The 21,554-nt window shown below is 40.1% G+C and overlaps 2 protein-coding genes across 7 annotated transcripts in view; both read left to right on the top strand.

The window, feature by feature from the left end:
• The window catches only part of LOC119820864 (zinc finger protein 54-like), a 65,020-nt gene that overhangs the window by 24,412 nt on the left and 19,054 nt on the right, over window positions 1-21,554 (top strand). For 3 of the 6 annotated variants that reach the window (XM_038339537.1, XM_038339536.1, XM_038339538.1), the window contains 2 exons: window positions 2,790-2,945; window positions 21,407-21,517. The gene's annotated coding sequence lies outside the window, so the exon portion shown is untranslated. The other 3 variants (XM_038339535.1, XM_038339541.1, XM_038339540.1) reach the window with 2 other exon arrangements.
• Window positions 217-1,087, top strand: LOC119821738 (vomeronasal type-1 receptor 4-like). Its single transcript, XM_038340864.1, is given in 3 exon segments — window positions 217-639; window positions 642-798; window positions 801-1,087. Coding segments are annotated over 3 exon segments (867 nt in total).

The raw sequence follows: 21,554 nt of genomic DNA, 5'->3' as shown, positions 1-21,554 counted from the left end.
AAATATAGACTAAACTGTATTACCATATATTCAAAGATAGGAGTTATACATTATACATTCTCTTTTAGGTTATAATGCTACTTTTTGATTAGTTGTTTAAAAAAATCAAAGAAGGATTTTGCGTTAGTCTTATTATGGATATAGAACACAGTATATAACAAGCAGCCCATGCATCAACTTCACATGCCATGATCCTGAGACCACAAGAGTGACATTATGGAAGCCAGTGATATGGTTGTAAAAATGATGTTTTTATCACAATCTGCAAGTGCAATCCTGGGCAACTCCTTCTTAGTCTACAACTATCTTCTGCTTTACTTCACTGGGATCAGGTTAAGGCTCACAGATTGGATTCTGCAGCACTTGATTGCAGCTAACCTTTTAACTCTTCTGTCTAAAGGAGTTCCCCACACAATGGAAACTTTAGGTTTGAAAAACTTCCTCAATGATTTTGGATGCAAACAGATCTTCTATCTTCACAGGGTAGGGAGGAATGTGTCTCTCACCAGCACCTGCTTCTTAAGCATCTTCCAGGCCATTACCATCAGCCCAATGGGCTCCAGGTGGACACACCTTAAAGTCCAAGCTCCCAGTTACATTGTTGCTAGTGTATACATAAGTTGGATCCTGGCCCTCATAAAAAAAACATTGATTTTCCTATGTATATAACTGCAAGATTGAACCATAGGAATATGACAAATCTAAAATGGTTTGGATTCTGTTCTGCCGTTCGTCATGACAAAGCCATTGACATTCTCGCTGCAGTATTACACACAAGCCCTGATGTATTTTTTGTGTTGTGATGATTTGGTCCAGTAGCTCCATGGTCTGCATCCTCTACAGACACAAGCAGAAAATGAAGCACATTCATAGAAGCAACTTGTCCCTCAAATCCTCTGCTGAGTCCAGAGCCACAAAGGTTATTCTGCTCTTGGTGAGCACTTTTGTCTCATTTTACGCCCTTTCTTGCATTTTACAAATTAATATGTCCCTTTCAAATAATCCAGGATTCTTCCTGGTAAACATGGGTTCAATAGTCGTTGCAGGTTTCCCAAATGTGAGTCCCTTTTTGCTGATCAGTCATTAACTCTGTGAATCTCCCCTCTGTTTTTCCTGTGCAGAGAATAGAACATTCTAACCGTATCTGTAACATCAAAATTGTGTTTTTGAATAATGTAAATATTTTATTCAATCATGTATATATGCTCAATCATGTCCTAAAAGCAGGTAGTATGTATTCAAGAACTAACATATACATATATAAAATGTGAATATAATATAAACTGCATATTTGCATATTCTATATTGTTTTGTGACATTGAGAATATTAATCAATTTATACAAATTATGTATTTGTCACAGTTTGTAAAACAATGGTTGATTTACAGTCTATTTTTGGACATTAGTCTTGCCTTTTTCTACAGCAACAGAATAAAATTTGCTGGACAGTTTTTTCTTAGCTACTTTTCTTGCCAAATCAAAAAATCTAAGTTAAGATAGTCAAATAGCATTTATTGCCTTTATACACTAAACAGAAAATATTAAGAAACCTGATAGGATTTAACTATTAAAGGACAGTCTGCATGTGTGTGTAATAATGGGGATACTAAGGAAGGTTTTAACAGACAATGATACACTCTTATAAACATTTGTATAATACTTTTCTATGTTGACTTCTGCAAATCCTTGACTTTTTTGAAGCCACCATTTCCCCAGATTTATTGTAGTATGATTGAAAATGAAATTTTATTTTAAGATTATATATGGTGAAAACTTCCTATATGCACATATATGCATATATATAATGAAAAATGATTACCATAATTAAATCATATGCTATATATTGCTCTGTACTTTCATGTCAACAACAAAAGAGTGATTTTGAGAAAGAGAACTCCCACTGAAAAAAATGTACCCACCAGATTGTCATATGGACAGACTTTCAGACACTTCCTTGATTAATGTTTGATGTGGAAGGATTCTGCTCACAGTAGATTGTGTAAATCCTTGGAAGGTGACCTGAAGGTTTCTAAGAAAGCAGGCTAAACAAGCCAGTGGAAGGAAGCATGCACACAGATTCATCTATGGCTGCTGCTTCAGTCCTTGCCTTCAGGTTCATGCCTTGAGCTCCTGCCTGTCCTTGTCTTAGTGATAAACTGTTACTTGGAAGTGTAAGAAAAACATAAATCTTTTGCTCCCGAACTTGCTTTCTGTCACGTTGTTTCTTCATAGCAATAGAAGCTCTAAAATCCATCTATCTACAACCAATTTCTTGAGAGGAGAACTTTTAAGACCTGTTTTAACATTTTCCTCACAAGAAGCATTAAGTATAGTTACTTATGTGTATTTTAGAGCCTCAGAATTTGCTCATCTTTGTGAGTGTATGTGTTGGAGAATCTGAAGCTCATGAGTCCAGCTAGGCTGGCTTATTAGCCAGACCCAGAGATTCTCTTGTCTCTGCCTCAGTTATTATAGGAGCAGGAAGCGTCATTTATGTTTCTATAGTTGTTGGATGTGAAACTCATGTGTACATGTTTCCGAGGTAAGAATTTCAGCACCTTAGCAATTTCTAAAGATCTAGAATTGGTTCATTTTATTACTGAAAATTTGTCTATCCTAACATGCATTTCCTTACTTCTCTTACTCTTTTTTTCCCTTGGTTTTCCACTCTTCTTCTGAGATTCTATAAATTAAGTTTTCATAGGTTCTACATATAAGTAAAAATGTTTCACTGCATTTATTCATCTTAATTCACATGGTACCCATCAGGTAAATCTGTTTTGTTGCAGATGGAAGGACATTTATTCAAAAATTATAAATAATACTCAACTGCATGTGTGTGAAAGGTTACAACTGGCTGGCCTGTCTCGTACAAACCCTATAAGACACTAAAATTCCTTTGGAAAGAGAGAATAGAAGAAAGAAGATGGATAGGCCCAGCAAAGGTTGGTCTGTGTACAAGGGACTCCACATGAGACATCCCTTACAATAAATGGGAGGGTGCAAAACATCATCAGCTTGGAACTCTTTATCTGACTTCATCTTTACAGAGGTAGACAGGATTTATACACTTCTTTGAGAATTTCCACCTTGAATAAGATGGGTTTGGGGAAGGTGGAATGTAAGCATTGCCCTGAAATGTGAGGTTTTGAGAATTTTAGATCTTCCAGTATGCTGGAAATCTACCACTGAACATCCAGTCTCCTCAAAGGTACTCTCTCTTGCTTGTGAGCTACTCCCCAAATTAAAACCCACTGTTGTGAAAAGATAGCTTCTATCAGTCATTTTCTTGCCATCTCTTCAACTACAATGTGTACCGGCGGTCGAAGGAGTTTGGAAATAACCAAAAATAGTCCTTTTATAATAAATCAGTTTTAATAAAAGGAGAAATAAGGGAACTTACAGAGCCAAGGGTCCAGCAAAGCAGAGGGTAACGCGGGGGACAAAAATCAGGGTCGTCCTTCCGGGACCCGGTCTTTTTAAGGGTACCTTTCTCCCCTGGGGCAGCCACGCCCCTGAACACAGGGATTGGGCCAGCTGCCCCAACAACAATGATATAGTTTAGAAAGGAAACAATATTGAAATGAATCTGACTATTGTAAGTTGACCATAAGGGAAGGGATTAATGATTGGCAACAATGAGCCTTAACCTCTAGCATGCGAATCATGACTCCCTCCATCCTCAGCCCCATCACTCTGCTCTTTTCCCTTTCATCTCCACAAGGCAGGAAAAGATGGTCCTTCCAGCACATGAATTACAAGATGAGTGTGAACCACACTGCAGCCACATATGTCCACCTACGTCCAATATCAGTCCATATCAAAGAATTTAAATGTGCCATAAAGCTCTTTCCCCAGACTCACAGTGGCCTATCACAACTGTGGTCAGCATGTATTTTCAGAGACAATTTATAGGACCAGAACTTTTTTGCTATAGAGCTAAAACTGTGAAGAACTCCAGTTAGATTACATTTTAACATGAGGCAGAGAATTGAAAATTAGAGGACTGAATGAGAACTTTCAGACTACTTTTTACCATCATCTTCACTGAAAGCATTATTTGTCAACTTTATTACTGCATCCTAAATTTTGCCTCATTTCTCTGCATTTTAGTTTTCACCTTATGCTGAACTCCTAAAAACCCTTCAATAATGTTCTACAATAATATTAGCTTACACACAACACTTCTTCCCTGCAACCAATGTAAATATCTGCACTTAAGTTTGAAATGAACTTAGAGAAAAACTAAAGACATTAATTACCCTAAAGCGCTTACCTCAAAGCCCTTCTTTTTCTCTTGATATGTGCATACCATAGTATCCATTCCAAAAAAATAAAAATCTACTCAGCTGCATGCACACAAATAGCCACAATTAACTTTGATGTAGCTCATCTTCATGAGCCAAACCCCAACTTATGACATCCAACTGATTAAGAACCAATCCCCACCAGACAGATTCTACTTTGTCTTATTATCATTTGAGATGATTCGGAAATAGTTTCTTTGTTTTCATGGTGTTGGCAAATCTCCCAGCTATCTTGCTTTACAAATGCTTTAAAAATGGTAGAGTTACTCTTAAAATTTAGAAAGCAGTATCCCCTTCCATTTTTCCTTTTATTGAAGATAACTTTTCTTATTAAATATATCCTGATTTTAGTTTTCCCTCTTTCTACTCCTCCAGTTCATCATATCTCAATTACAGGCTTGCAATTAGGGGAGTGCACTACATGCTTGCTGGAGGTGGGTGTTCACTACTATTGCTGTTATTATTACTTAATTGGCACAAGTTAGAATCATCAGGAAAGAAGAAAACTTGAGATATTGCCTTCATCATATTGGCTGGTAGGCATGTCTGTGGGCCATTTTCTTAGTTGATTATTGATGTAGGAGAATACAGTTCACTGTGAACAGCAATCTCCCTAAGGATATCATGTGTTATATAAGAATTCAGGTTGAACAAGCAAGCAGAATTCTGCTGCGGTCTCTGTTTCCATTACTGTCTTCAAGTTCCTGGCCATGCTTCTTTCCAAGATGGACTTTAAGCTATAAGTTGAAATAAACCCTTTTCTCCACATGTTCCTTTTGATAATGGTGTTTGTCACAGCAACAGAAAGTGAACTGGGATGAACAGTTTCCATTTAAAATGTTCCCTCTGTATTTGTCAGATATACTGTTGGGATAACAAATTATTGGCAATTTTTAAGTTTTATTTATGATGTATACAATGCTCTGCCTGCTTCCAGAAGAAGGCACCAGATCTCACTATAGATGGTTTTGAGCCAACATGTGGTAGCTAGGAGTTAAACTCAGGACCTCTGGAAGAAGAGCTAGTGTTCTTAATTTGGGAGTCATTTTATGACTTCAGACCAAAATTGTCAGCATTTTAGCAAAGCCCAAAATATCTGCTCTGTTCAGTCACCTCAGACCATGTTTGTGTCTGAAGATTGTACCATATATGGGATCAAGCTGCTCAGGGTGTTGCATGCTGCCATTTGGATTCGTAGAGACATCCAGGCATGGGCCACTACCTAGGGCCACGTATGGATCCGTGGCCATATGGAAGCCAGGGTCTTGGGTTGTGTCCACGGTTCCAGTTGCTACCAAAGGCTCTGCAATTGCATAAAGTCTGATCAGTCACCTGGAACCAGGGCTGTGCTGATCTGGGTGGTCTCTGCAGCCACCAGGGCTGTGGTGGTGCATGTCCCTAAGCTGCTACCAAGGGTCATGTCTGGGTACATGGTCCTATTGCAGCTTGGGTCTGTGGTGATGTCCATGACCCATGTTAAAGCAGGGGTCATTGGAGCCATGTTGTGCTGAGTCGGTCGTGGCTTTCACTGATCCTGGGAAGGCTGGTCCTGCCCCTCAATGGAAACTACAGTGGGCAAGCTGGCCTGACCCCTCAGTAGAGTTCTGGGCACTAGAACTGGGAAAGATGATGCTATTCCTCATCATAGGTGTTAACCATACCTGGGATTCACACTGGAACTGACCCTGTAATCAGGGACACAGGTGAGCCAACCATGAAGGAATGAGGACAAGAGAGCATGAAAGCTGACCCACTGCCACCACTAATCTGCCATGTGGAGGCACAAGTGAGGGAAAGATGCCCTCCCTCCTCTGTCCCTCACTACCTATGACAGGCAAGAGACTTGGCCCCAGAATTACAAGAGTGAGCGAACTAGCCCTGCCCTACCAGCTCTGTCACACAGGAGATTGGACCCTGCTCCCTGCCTGGAAAGTACAATACAGATGACCCTGTTGTTGGGGGTGCAGGTGAGACAGATCTGAAGGTATGAGAGCAGGAAAGCTAACCCTGCCATCCCTTTGCATGCCTTCTACAGCAATCATGAGAGGGCACTGCACCTTGCCTGAACAAAACAGTAGAGCTGCCCCTTGTCAATATGAGTGAGGAGCATCTGGATTTGAATGTCCAAGAAGAAGAGAATTGGCCTTGCTTCTTGCTATAGACTGCATTGGATGAGGTAGCCGAGGCAATCATGGAGAGCTTGTCTGGGTAGTGATAAGGGAAAACTAGCAAGCTAATCAGCCAACCTATCAACCAGGCCCAGAACCAGAACTATGAGTTAGTCCACCCCAATATCCACCTCATTAATGAACTGTTGGAGCATATGAAGGGGACAAACTTACAGATCTGAATAGCAGAATCTCCATGGCACATGACAGCAACAGGATATCCAAGAGGAGCCCCAGGGAGAGCCCATTATCACTGTTGTAGCAGAAGTCAGAGAGGACAAGCTAGACCAATGACTCATGGCAATGAGCACTTGCAAGTAAAGATGAGTGGACTAAGTGGTAAACTGGGTGACTCAATGGGCCACTCTACAATTTCCACAAGATTCTTCTTTTTTCTCTTTTTGGCTTTTCTTGTCTTTGTTTTGTTTCATTTTTTATTTGGTTTTAATTTGGGTTAGGTTGCAAGAGCAGAGGGCAGATGAGAGGCGAGGGGAGATACGAGGAATCAAAATGAGTGATGTGAAATCCCCAAAGAATAAATACAAAGAAAAATATTAGCTATATCATTCAAGTGATATTTAATGACACTTTAGCTTAGATATTAGTGGGAAATAATGTACTCCTACTCAAATGTATTTCAAAGATTTAACCTAAGAGAAAATAAGATGCTGGCTCAGGCACTGGGCTTGTTGGGGACTAGTGACAGCTCAAGAAAATTTTTGCTCCAACAAGCAAACAATCCATAACTGTGAAGTCCTAATAAGCCAATAAACCTTCATATTCTTCAGCAAGTGTGTGTGTGTTTTGTTCCAGAGAAACTCATTTTGCAATACTAAAGGCCTGAGTATCCTTGGAATAAACATTTTGCCCCATGTGTTGAGTCCTCCATTCAAGAGTTAAATGCCTGGACATAAAGTATCTTGAGTTTCCAGTAATGTCTTAGTAGCTTTAGTTGTTTTGAGGATCAATATCCCAGAGAAATTCATACTTATCCATGATCTGTGGCATTTACTTTCTATGTTTACATTTTTTCCAGTATATAAAAGAAGTACACGTCAGATCTGGAAGTCCTTCTGAGGATGAGAAAGATATACCTACAAGAAAAGAGGTCATTAGTTTATAGACAGAAATGGTTGCTTCCATATAAGTCCTCTTTACAGCATGGTTCTGAATAAGCTAGTCATATTTTACTATGAAATTTTTATGGGTTCTACTCTGTTATCAGATTGTCTCTATATCTCTCAAGTCTCTGTTGATATTAATTGCTCCAGGATTATTTTACATCTATGAGTCATAGAAGGAAGTTCAGTACTAGACAGCAGGCAAGTAAATAAATTTCAACAGGTGTCAGTTATCTTGCAGCATTTAGAAATGTTCAAGTTCATAATCTTAGCACTTGCAACAAGGTGGAAATCACAGGCTGTTTCTGGAAACTCCAAGGCACATATTTGGGCTAGAAAACATGGCCCAAGCCATGGATAACAGAGGTTGCAAGGTATCAAGACAAAAAGTACTTTTAAATTTGGTTGAGAGGGATAATGGCTGAATCCTGATCCGCCCATGTCCCGGGACTGGGTTGGCTCCTGGGACTGGATTTGCTCCTGGCTTCTGGTCCCAGTGGAGCTTGTTTCCTCAGGCCCTCTCTATATTTTAAATTATTAAAATTATTAAGCTTTTTTGTTTCCTATCATAATTATGGCCAACTCTCATCTTTATTGCTAGCCACATCCATGGCCTATCTTTTGATTGTGGCTTTTATTTTTTTAACAATGCAGCCTATTTGAATTTGCAACTGTGATGTTCTTGCTGGAGATGGTTTCTGTATTTATCCTGAGAACACATAGCATGCCCCTTGGAAGTACCTGGCACGAGTGAAAAGGAAACATGGAACATGCAATAAGCCTGCTTAGGAGTTTATTGAGGAGGGGTGTACAGGCCTGATGAAGGTCAATGTGCAGAGAGAGAGCTGAAGATGGTGCACCCAGATTTTAAAGCCCCCCCAGCACATGTGCACAGGAGGATGATGTGGCTGCATCATACAAAGGTGACGGAGCACACACATGTATGCAAGGGCTCATGCAGCTGTGTCATACGTAGATGATGCAACCATGCTGCACGTGTGTCACGTGGGGTAATTTAAGATTCCTGAGGCCATTAGGTACTTCTGCCTGAGGGCTTGAATGCACATGCATAGCCTTGGAACCCAGAAATGTCAGCCATGTTGTGTGACTGAATCATTACATTCCACCCTTTTGTTTCTTATAAAAATTTGGGAGTTTGGGGTCTTTTTTGTTTTTTTTGTTTTTTGTTTTTTTTTGAAGATAGGGTTTCTCTGTAGCTATTGGAGCCTGACCTGGAACTAGCTTGTAGACAGGCTGGCCTTGAACTCACAGAGATCCACCTGCCTCTGCCTCTCAAGTGTGGTATTAAAGGCGTGCACTACAACTGTCTGGAAAGTTTGGGGTCTTTAATGGATGGGAATGGGGCATCATAAGGTCTCTGATGACTGCTTCCTGCTGATTTTGTGGGCATCATCAGGTCTCTCAAGAATGTTTTTTGCTGATTCTGTGGGTGTCAGAGAGTTGAGATTCTTGACCACAACCTGCAGTGGCTGGTCACTTTTGTGGTTTTTCAGGCTCTGTGGAAGTAGCTGGCTGGCAGCTTGGACCTCACAAGATGCTAGAAACACAGAAAAAAATTTGTCTGAAAAAAAATTTAGATCCTGGTGATTAAGGCAGGGTAGTCCGAAGAGGGTAGATAGAGGGTTTTTTTTGGGGGGGGTGGAGGAAATAATGTCACAAGGACTCCTGAGACCAGGAATAATAAGGGAAGAATTAAATTATACTTATCTGGGCAAGTCTAGTCCATTTAAATAGGTCCAATTGGCTCCCTAGACCTTACGAAAGAATGTTTGAAAAGAAATTTTAGACATATTAAAAGCTGATGATGATGATGATGATGATGATGTATAGTGTTGGAATGGAAGACAGTGGGGATGAGGGAGGAAAAGAAGAGGGAATTATTTAAAAGGGGAATTATTAGACCCCTCAATGTTTTACCTGAATCAAATCATAAGGCACTTGTTCTCTTTAGCATCATGGTATTACCTTAACATCCAGGAGACAATGCTGCAGTCCGTGATAAAACTGTTATGTTAAAGTCTGTTTTGTGAGTTTTTAAAATCTGGGGCTATGAATGTCCCCAAGCTCGTTATTGTTTCTTACCACCTGGGCTCTTGGCAAACTTTGTACCTCTGGCTCTATGTTTAATGATGGTCCCTGTAATAACAGCTGAGTTGTTAATCTGGAAATTTAAATCCGGCATTGGAGATATAGAGAAGTTGATAAAGCAAATAGGAAAGCAAGGGAGAGAAACAGTATATGGAGTTTTTGGCACAGGAGGGTTGAGTATGGTGATGAGACTTTTATTTTTCTGGAACTGGAGAAAAGGTGACTGATCTTGGTTTTCTCTTGAACTTAAGGGAACAGGGTTCTGTTTGAGTTACCATATATGAGGGAGTATCTTGAGCTGGAAGAGTAAAAGGTTTAAGGTGAAACAGGTGGTTACAATGAGAGAATCCCTTGAGCTTGGCAGCTGTGGTAGTTACAAGAATTACCTTAAAGGGACTCTGCTATTTAGGAGAAAGGGGTGAGGGGTGTTGGTCTGGGGGAGAGAATAATATTCAATCTCCTATTTTAATTGGCAGTGAGCATGAATTGGCATATGGTTGAGGTAATGAGTAGTCCCCCTGTTACTGTTGGGAAATACTTCAATTCAACCAGACATGGTGTCCACCAAAACCAGGAAATATTTAACTTATCTGACTGTGTGCATATGAGTAAAATCAAGCTGGCAGTCAGTTCCTGGAATAGAGCCCCTGTTGTGGTGGATGGAAAAGAGGAAGCTATGATATTTGATTTTGGGATATGACTTTTGACAGATTTTACAAGAGGCAGTTATAGCTTTTAAGAACTCTAAGTCCTCAGGATTTAGTTGGAGGTGAGTCTTGGCAAAATAAAGCAGCTTTGCAATTAGGATAAAAGAGCTGATGTAGGTAGAACAGAATTTGCCGGGTACCAGGGGTGTCTGGGAGATATGGGCTGTATTGTATGAACCACCTGAGGTGACTGAGGTAGGTTTGGGCCCCAGAATAGTGCTGTTCTAGTTGCTTGGTCAGCCCAGTTATTTCTCTTGGAAATAATCAAACTTTCAGTCTGATGAGACCAACAGTGTATAATTCCTACAGGTTTGGTGAGATAGGAGGCTTTTAACAAGTCCATAATGTAACCTGAGTTAGTTATGGATCCTCCTTTCATCATAAGAAGCCCATGATCCTTCCAGTTAGATGTGTGGGGCAGGAGGATATGAAAGGTATATTTAGAGTCTGTGTAAACATTTAAAGATTGCCCCTTTGTTAACTGGAAGGCACGGGTAAGAGCTATTAATTCTGCCTGCTGATTAGTGGTATGAGCATGGAGTGCCTGTGCCTCCACCACTCCAGTATCTACAGTGTCTCATAACCTGTTCTACAGGTTCCTTCACATAAAATGGACCTGCCATCTGTGTACCAGGTATAAGTGGCCTGGGACATGATGGAGGTGGGTCATCTGTCTATGTGTTACTTTTATTGGTTAATAAAGAAACTGCTTTGGCCCTTTAATAGGACAGAAAATTAGGTAGGTGGAGTAGACAGAACAGAATACTGGGAGAAAGAAGGCAGTGAGGTCAGTCACCATGACTCTTGTCTCCGAGACAAACGCCATGGAGCCAGCCGCCAGGTCAGACATGCTGAATCTTCCCGGTAAGCCACCACCTCGTGGTGCTACACACATTAATAGAAATGGGTTAATCAAGATGTGACAGTTAGCCAGTAAGAGGCTAGAGCTAATGGGCCAAGCAGTGTTTAAATGAATACAATTTGTGTGTTGTTATTTTGGGTGTAAAGCTAGCCGTGCAGAAGCCGGGCAGGACGAAAAGCAGATCTGCTCATCACATCACTACAGGGACAGTTTACCCTCCTGTATTTGTAAGGGGTGGGACTGTAGATCCTCTAAGGTTTCTATGCAGAAATGAGATGAGGAATAATTAATTTTAGGTTAAGGAAGGAGATTTGAGATATTAAGGGGTGGGCAGGATTGAAAAGTGAGTGAGGCATCTTCAACTAGTGCCATCTGGAGTAAAGAACTCAGGGAGGAGATAAGGTTTGTAAGCCTTTGTAAATTAAGAGATGGGACAGACTGTGGTGGGAGAAGACAGTGGTGGGTGTCCCAAAGGTTGGTTTCTTTGACTCACGAATAAGAAGCTTGGTGGTAGCTAAAGTGCATATGCAGGGTGCCCAGCCCTGAGTGGTGAGGTCCAACTTCTTTTGCAGGTATGCTACAGGTACAAAAAAGGTCCCCACTGATGTCTTAGAAACCCAAGGATATAACTCTTCTTCTCTGTTACATAGAGGAAGAAGGGACAAGTTAAATCTGGCAAGGAAGAACTGGAGTCTGGATAGGGGCTTTCTGGAGTCTCTGGAAGGGTTTAGTAATGGGATAGAGAAGGGGCTCACGTAGAGAGCCGAAAGCTGCCTCATATAAGGGGTGGGCAAGGAGGGGAAAAGAGGGGATCCAGGAATACAGGAAGCCAACTATTCCTAGGAATGATAAAACTTCTTCTTTTGTAGAAAGAACTGCAAGGGACTGAATTGGCTTTTTTACTGTCTAGGGTAATAGCTTTTGGGGTTGGGGTAATAGTTAATCCCAAGTAAATGACCTGAGAGGTAGACAGTTGGACCTTAGAAGGTGAGACTCTATAGCCCTTTCTGGACAGGAAATTTAGAAGAGCAGAGGTATCAGTTTTGCTGATCTCCAAGGATGGACTGTAAAGTAAAGTATCGTCAACATACTGTACGAGTTTAGACCATCAGGGAGAGATGGCTGCTTCTCTTGTAAATATGTCTCAGGTCAATGTCATGTCCACCTACGTTCAAGAATTATTGTGTGTTGGAACCCTGAAAGAATTTGATTCTCTGCTTCTGATAATGTTATCTAAAGTTTTAGTTCCCCATAACTTCTTTTTCTTCTTCTGATAGTTAAGATTAACTCTACATGGCTGGAGAGATGGCTCAGTGGTTAAAAGCACGGGCTGCTCTTCCAGAGGTCCTGAGTTCAATTCCCAGCAACCACATGGTGGCTCACAACCATCTGTAATAAGACCTGGTGCTCTCCTCTGGCATGCAGGCATACATGGAGGCAGAATGTTGTATACATAATAAATAGAGAAGTCTTAAAATTTTTTAAAAAAATTTGGGAGGGGGGAAGTGGGACAGAAATGAGAAGAGGTGGAAATTTTTAATAAATAAATAAATAATAAAAAATAACTCTATGTCCATTTCACCTATGTAGTTTTCCTTCTGACATTCCTAGATTATTTCTGTGAAGGCAAATATTCACCATGAGCTAAAATCTATATTTGAGAAAATGTTTCCATTGTGAGTAACAATTCAGGAAATGTATTGACGTCAATTACTACAGTAGATTGTCTTGTGTTTTTATATCTTAATAAGTGAGGCCTCACAGGATAAGTAGGTTCCATTTGAAGGACATATCAGGTGCCCTTGAACTAGGACTGTGAAAGTGTCACTCAAACACCTTAAATTCCTTGCTGAAATCTCTGAGAAATTATGAAAAAGTATAATGCAAAGAGATGTACTATCTTTGATCCTAATGGTTGATATTGAAGCACTGTAAGGAGCACAGGAGATGGCAGGCATGTGTGACTTGATCATGCTATAAAACTGTTATGACTAGATTCTGACTGTAGCTTCTTTGTTTCTCTGACCTCTAGTATCACACAAGGATGGCGTGCCATTTTGTCTGTTAACTTCTCATGTCTATTTGTCTCAGAAGAGTTGCTGTTCATATTGTTCACTTAGAATTCTCAAGGGTAGTAACTCATACCTGAGTGGTCAGATTTTTTTGTCATATCTTTTATTTCTCACACATCATTCCATTGTGTGAGCCATGCTGTTCAGGACTTTATGTTGCATCATGTGGATATATCATAAAAATTATCTTGAGAGTGTTGAGTGGGTGATATACATAACCCTCCATATTACATGCAGAAGTGAGGGGTCCTCTTAATTACTTTGCTCTGGTCTCTTCCCTTTGAAAATGAAGAATCCCCCTTTTATTTCTGAAACTACTGTGATTCATAGGAAAAGATTCTGAAAAATGGGCTATGATGGATAAGTTCATGTTTTTTTCTTTTTAAAAGGTTTCTTTATTTTTATTCAGTGTATGCAAATGTTTGCCTAGTGTATGGGATGGGTGTGGATGTGTACTGTACGCATATACCTGATATAGCTGAAGCCCAGAAGAGGGCTCTAAATCCCTTGGAAAAGGAGTTATACACTGTAGTGAGCTAGAATGTATGTGCTAGGAAATGAACCAGTTTTTCTGCAATATCAGTAAGTGCTCTATAACACTGAGCCATATATTAGCCTCCAATTTGACACTTCTTTCGCACATTTATGACAGAGCCAGTACATAACATTTCATCTTGTGTTTTTTGAAAAATAAAGGTAAAGGCTGAGATGTCTTGGCACATTCCTTTAATCTCATTCCACAGGAGGCTCAGGCTGGTGGGTCTCTCTGAGTTCAAGGCCAGTCCTGGCCTACATAGCAAGTGAGACCCAGTCTCAAAAAAGAAAAATATGAAAGAAAGAAAATTATAAATGGTATGTGTCTTCATAACAAATTCTGTTGGACAATATAGCTCAAATATTAAATAAAACACAAAATTTTTAAATTCTCAAGGTGTAGATTTTTTCTTTTTTTTTCAAGACAGGGTTTCTCTGTGGCTTTAGAGCCTGTCCTGGAACTCGCTCTTGTAGACCAGGTTGGCCTCAAACTCACAGAGATCTGCCTGCCTCTGCCTCCCAAGTGCTGAGATTAAAGGCGTGCGCCATCACCACCCAGTGGTTTAGATTTTCTTTTGAGCTACTCTTATGAGCAAGAATATATTTGAAAACTGATAAAGAATTACTACAATTCTCATACAATTTAATATTTATTTCATTCATAAAACAGATTTCTATTTCATCTGAATGTATCATCTCTTGTGACATGTATTCATACATATTTAGAGGCAATTTAAGCATTACTGAACTTGTTCTGAACCACCCTCAATTTGTAGTAACTATGAAACCTCTTTGAGCTTTTAGGCAGTAACCTTTTTTGTGTTGGTTTGTGAAGCTTCAGAGACAATGTAGACAATATCAACAGTGGCACTAAAGGTGATTTTTCTATGTCCTTCCTGGGTGAAAAGATATTCTTATAAAGTAAAACCACATACTCTTTGATTCTGTGTGTTAGTATTCGGAACAATTGCAGTGTTGCCTGTTGTTACTGTCCTTACTGTGGTAAAAACAAATCCCTTTGTCTCCAAATGTATCCAAGGATTCTGCCTTCTACTTTCTACCTCTGTTCTAGAGAGGGCAACATTGAGCCTGGGCCTTAACATCCAGGAACATTAGACTACAGCCAGCTGAGGCCCCATTGTAGACAAGATTGATACAGTACCAATATTTGAGCAATAGCTAAAGTTATAGCATTTAAAGCATAATTTCTTCACAAGTTTTCCATTTGAGATATGTACTCTATGATCTTTTCTGACACAAAAATGCCCTTCAGGTTGGGTGGTGATGGTACATGCCTTTAATCCTAGCACTAGGGAGGCAGAGGCAGGTGGATCTCTGTGAGTACAAGGCCAACCTGGTCTACAGATCAAGTTCCAGGACAGGCTCTTCAAACAAACACAGAGAAACCTTACCATGAAAAACCAAAAAAATGACCTTCAGAACAGGTACATCCTGTTTCCAAACCTTGAATTTATATCTTATATTCCTTAAAATCTATATGGTAAGACCATTATGTCATTAGGTCATTTTATTCTCATGGAATTAGAAAGCACATTGTATAGATTGTAATTATTCTAGCATTTTTTAATTAAATTTTATTTTTATGTGTATGTAAAGTTTTCCTGTCCTGGGAGCTGCTTCCAAATTACCACACAGAGGCTTATATTAATTGTAAATGCTCAGGCTTGTTTTTAGCTAGCTCTGATTGTTATCACTATAATTCCACTGGCCTGCCTTGTCACCTGGGTACCCTGTCCCTTTAAGAGATAAGTCCCACCCACTCCCAATCTGCCACTTCTCACAGAGGCAAGTTGATCTCATGCCTCCTCTTCCTTTCTCTCGATCCTTCTTCTGAAGAAGCATCCTTTGTCTCTCCCTTCCCCTCTTCCTCTTTCCTCTTTTTCCTCTATTTCTCTCTCTCTCCCCCTCCATAACCATCTTACCCTTCACAATACCACTAAACAAACTTTATACCCAAGCTTTCTCTGCATGGTGTATCTGTCTGTCTCCCAACCGTGGCAGTCCCCCACACCAGGAGGGGAACCTGCCAGCATCTTCCCACCATAAATCATATTACTTATAACTTAACCGATTTCTATCAATTTATGTGCTATCATGTAGTTCATGACTTGTTACATTTTATACACATTCTCCTTCCTCAACCACGCTGGTTTCTCCTCTGACTCTGCCCTTCCTCATCCCATCATTCTCAGTTTGGCTTTCCCACCTAACTTTATCCTGTTCAGCTACTGGCCAGTCAGTTTGTTTGTTGAACCAATCATAGTGACATATCCACAATGTACAGAAAGATTACTCAACAGCATGCAGGGTTTTTTTTTTTTTTTTTTGGACTGGAAGTATGTCTGTGTACCACAGGAATGGCTGTTGCCTGGTGCTATCAGATTCTTAATTATAAAGTCATTGCTGTAGCCCCTCTACACTGCATCTTACTTAGCAAATTGTCATGCTTCATCTACATCACATAACTATCCTTAATTCCTTCCTTCCTTCCTTCCTTCCTTCCTTCCTTCCTTCCTTCCTTTTTAAATTTTTTTTTGAGACAGGGTTTCCCTGTAGCTTTGGAGCCTATCCTGGAATTAGCTCTTGTAGGCCAGGCTGGCCTTGAACTCACAGAGATTCACCTGCCTCTGCCTCCTAAGTGCTGGGATTAAAGGCATGAGCCACCACCACCCGGTTTTCTTTATGTTTTCTTTATCCAGGAAAGTGTTCTGTGGGGCAGAGAACTTTCCTGGGAAAAAAATATAGTTTTGTTTGTTTTTTTTTTTTCAGGATCTGTTTGATGTGGAGTTGTTGAAGGGTGGGAATGCTTGCACTCTGCTCAGAGGGCTTTGTACATTGATGTGATGTTGGAGAACTACAGTAACCTGCTCTCCGTGGGTGAGAATACTTTGCTTGTAGGATCCCTGACTCATCCTGTATAATTACCTGCTTTGTAGGTTGTAAACTCTGTGAAACTGTCTTAGAGACTATAGGAGATTAGGGAAATTCTGGTAGTAGAAAATAACTTCTCATGGTATTTGCCTTTTCCTTATCTTTTTCCATTTTGAGATATCATGAATCTTTCATTTTGGTTCCATGATACATTCAGAAACTCGGTGGCATATATTCCCACTCATATCTTAATGTTCCATTTCCATTGTTGCAGTTGATACGGTTTTATTTGGAAGTAAATGTCAAGGTGTACAAACTAAAAATGACCTCCAAATATTTTTCTAATTTAGTTACTTTTATTTTATATGTGCTAGCAAACTTGTATGTATTTTATACTTCATGTATGTGAGATGCCTGTGCACAGCCAGAAGATATTTAATCCTATAAAACTGTAGCTACAGGTGGTTGTGAACAATCATGAGTTCTGGGAACCAAGGCAGCCTACGGGTGCTGGCACTGGCAGGCATGGCTCCAGATGACTGCAAAGTCAAGGGCACCTGGCTATCTTGAGATTTCGTGCCCCATGTTGAGCAGTGAGTGAAGCATTTATCTATTTATTCTTTATCAATAAAAAAAAATTGGGAGTCAGGTATTCGGGTAAGAACATGAAAGATTAGGCGAGTAGCCACCAGTGACTTCTTTCCTCTTTCATTTCTTCCTCCAAAAGGGATGATATTCCCCCTTGCCCTACCTTACTACTTCATTTTTCATATCTGACCACAGCCCTGCATACCTCTATACTTAATTGTGGTCAGCTAGTGGTTAGCTCCGCCCTCTCACTCAAAACAAGCTTTATTTTCAGAATGAAATCAAAATATCATACAACAAAAAGGCAGAAAGAAAATATTCAAATTAATAAAACCAGAAAAGGGGGACATGACACCAGACACCAAGGAAATCTAGAGATAAATTAGATCATACTTCAAAACCTGTACTCAAAAAAAATTGAAAAACTAAAGGTAATGGACATTTTGCTTTATAGAAGCCACTTACCAAAGTTAAAACAAGATAAGTTAAACATTATTTATTGTTATTATTATTATTATTATTATTATTATTAGATATTTTGAGACAGGGTTTCTCTGTAGTTTGGATCCTATCCTGGAACTACCTCTTGTAGATCAAGCTGGCTTTGAACTTAAAGAGATCCACCTGCCTCTGCCTTCTGAGTGGTGGGATTAAAGGTGTGCAGAAACACTGCCCATTCAGCTACACAATTTAAATAGACCTATAACCCCTATGGAAACAGAAGCAGCCATTATAAGTCTCCCAATTTAAAAAAAAGCCCAGAATCATATGGTTTTAGCACAGGATTCTACCATACTTTTAAAGACGAGCTAATACCAATATTCCCCAAATTATTCCACAAAATTGAAATAGAAAAAGCATTATCCAAATTCTTTCTATGAGGCCACAGTAATCCTGATACCTAAACCACTCAAAGACTCAATGATGAAAGAGAATTATCATACCAATCTCAGTCATGAACATTGATGCAAAAATACCCAATAAAAATACAAATGGAATTCAAGAACACATAAAAAAATGTCATCCAGCACAATCAAGAGGGCTTTAACCCAGAGATGCTGGGATGGTTCAACATATGAAAATCAGTCAATGTAATATACCATATAAACAAACTGAAAGAAAAAATAAATGATCATCTTATTAGATGCTGAAAAAGTCTTTGACCAAATTCAACACTCCTTCACGATAAACGTCTTGGAGAGATTAGGGATACCAAGGATATACCTACACAATAAAAGCAAATTCAGCAAGTCAATAGCCAATATCAAATTAAATGGAGGGAAACTCAAAACAATTCCACTAAAATCAGGCAGTGTTTAGTCCAGCAACTTACAGAGACACCTATTTCTTTTCAAAATCCAGTGTTTCTGAAACGTCTTCCCCACCTAAAGTTGATGTGGCTAAGCATGGAATTCCAGATATTTGGCTGTTAATAGTGGGGAACTGTGAGGGTGGGATAAAGGTGGCTCTTAGTGTCACTTCATTTGTAGCATGAATGAAATGATTATCCAGCTTCCCAGGAATACTCTCCAAGATGACAGTTCTGCAATACAATGTAGAAGATGAAGCTGGAATTTCACTTTTGCATTTTACTAGTGCTACATGCATGGAGCATCTATTTTTTAAATTTATCATTTCATTTGACAGAGTGATGCAGATTCTCTTACCTTGTCTACAAGCCCTGATTTTCTGTCTCCTAGTTGATCTATTCCCGTGGAGAGGTTTTTTTTTGTTGTTGTTGATTTACTATTATGATTATTATGTATTGTTCAGTTCTTTTTTTCATTTTCATTTGAATTTTCTTTGGTGTTTCTAACTCCTTATTGAATTGAATTTTCATAGCCTGAATTGTCTTCGTTATTCCAGGACAAGCCATTTGCTTGTTTTTAAATCACTTTCTTTGTTCCTGTCCCCATTGACATCAGAGGCTTTTTGACCCCATTGAATATACTTCTGCTGTGTGTGTTCTGTTTCTCATATTTCATCTACTTTGGTCTCCTTAGGTGACACAGCTATGGAAATGGTGCTTTTGGGCAGCAATATTTCATCTTAGTTTGTGTTTGGACTATGGAAGCTGAGCATAAGGATTTGGGGTGACTGTTCTCTTTTTCTATGAGTTTATAGGCCAGGAACTAATCTCCCAAAATGAGATATTAGACTGAACAATGTTAATCCGGAATGGTCAAACGCAGGATGAAATGGTGAGGCAGGGCAATATAGCGTCCTCCTGGACACAGTACTGGTCTAGGCTGTGGGGAGCAAGCATGTGGGGAGGCTGCTGCAGAGCGAGACCAGGGGATCCTGAGGGCTGAAGTTTTGTGAAAGGCAGCCTGAGATGCAGGAAGAGCGACCAGTCACAGTGGGGCTGAGACACTCAACCGGAAAGAGCGCTTGGAGGAAGCCATTTGCCATTGGTCAGGTGTAGAGGAAGTGCACGCTGGGCGGGGTTAGAGAAGATACCTGATTGAAGCTGGGAAGGAGGATTGCTGAAATCGGGTAAGTTACACGGAGGAGAAAAGACAAAAGTGACGAGTACGCATTCTCTGTTGTTGCTCGGGGACCTGCACAGTAGGGAACCGCGTGGTGCAGACCGGGTGCGGAGGACACGACGGGGTGCCGCGCGGACGCGAAAACTCCCCGGAGCGGCAGTCGCCGCCGCAGGGCACTCTGGGAAAAGTCATTAGTCAGCAGTGGGGAAACCGCAGCCTGGAACCTCCCAGTTCTGAGGAGCCGCTGGGCTGCGACCCAGGAGGGAAGGACCAGAGCTGCGAGCTGTTTCTCTGACGCTCATAAGGAAGCCGGCTCTGAAATTCTGCTGTGGATGTCTTAAGCCTGTTTTTTAAAATTGATCTTCTGATTGCCAAAATATTCTTATAAAAATAATATAGAATATTTGAATTTATCTGTTGACAGTTGAAAATGCGGGGTTTTGTGTGTGTGTGTGTGTGTGTGTGTGTGTGTGTTTGCGTGTGTTTGCTATTGTGAATAAGACAAAGCTCTTGAAATTCACATTCACCATGTAAACTTCCGTGTTAAACCGCTTACCTAATCAAGAGAGTGGTACATGTACTTGGGGAATTGACATCCCCGGAGAGGTTTTAGATATTATTCATGAAAGGGATAGTTGTCGATTTGGCTGGTTCCAAGATATATATAATATCTATATCTATCTGTCTATAGATAATTGCTAGGCCCGCAGTTATGATTGTGAACATTAACATTTAAAAGTAAATGTAAAAGTAAAATGTTTTACCTATTATTAATTTTTCATCAGAGACCTATGCACTATGTAATGCAAATAGAGCATTCTGAAAAGTGTCTTTGCCAGACCTTTTGGTACGGGCCTTGAATACCAGAGCTCTAGAGGCACAGGCAGGTGGATCTCAGTAAGTTCGAGGCCAGCCTTGAGTATATAGTTAGCTCCAGGACTTCCATAGCTATATGGTGACAACCTGTCTCAAAAAAGAAAACAGCAACAAAAATGGAATGTGTCTTCTTGTCCTGAGTTCTGAATGTTGCTGGTAGAGTCCAGAAAGCAAAGTATGCTGTTTGAGGGTATCAGCTCACACTGTTTCCACAGTTAGAAAAGCCATTGTAAGGCAGATGCTGGTGGCACATGCCCTTAATGCCAGCACTAGGGAGGGAGAGGCATTGCCAGCGTGGTATGCAGAGCAAGTTTAAGGACAGTAATAGCTATACAAAGAAACCCTGTCTTAGCGCCCCCCCCCCAAAAAAAAGGAAAGGAAGGAACAAGCATTATAGGACAATATGTTAAAAAATCATTTTGATTAATGAATATAGTCTTTTGTCTGCTTGGACCAAGAAAAGTACTTTTTCCATGGACACATGACTAAGGTTTTTTGTTTTTGTTTTTGTTGTTGTTGTTGTTGTTCTTATATTGCTCTGTCTGGCCAAGAACTCACCTTGTAGACCAGGCTGAACTAGAACTAATAGATTCAGAATTCCACCCACCTCTTTCTCCCACTAACAGGATAGTTCAAACTGTTGTTTTGTTTTTGTTTTGTTTTTTTGTGATCTGTTGACAGCCGGTGGTGTGACTGTGGACTTCTCCTAGGAGAGTCAATGCCTGGAGCCTGCTCAGAGGGCTTTGTACTGGGACTGGATGTTGCAGAATTGCAGCACTATGGTTTCTAAGGGTGAGAATTACCTGTTTGCATCTCCCTTGCTCCTTCT

This window comes from Arvicola amphibius, chromosome 8, assembly GCF_903992535.2.
Source record: "Arvicola amphibius chromosome 8, mArvAmp1.2, whole genome shotgun sequence".
In the NCBI taxonomy this organism is placed as follows: Eukaryota; Metazoa; Chordata; class Mammalia; order Rodentia; family Cricetidae; genus Arvicola; species Arvicola amphibius.
Note: the sequence above shows the minus strand (reverse complement) of the source record. Positions and strands in the feature narration are given on the sequence as shown.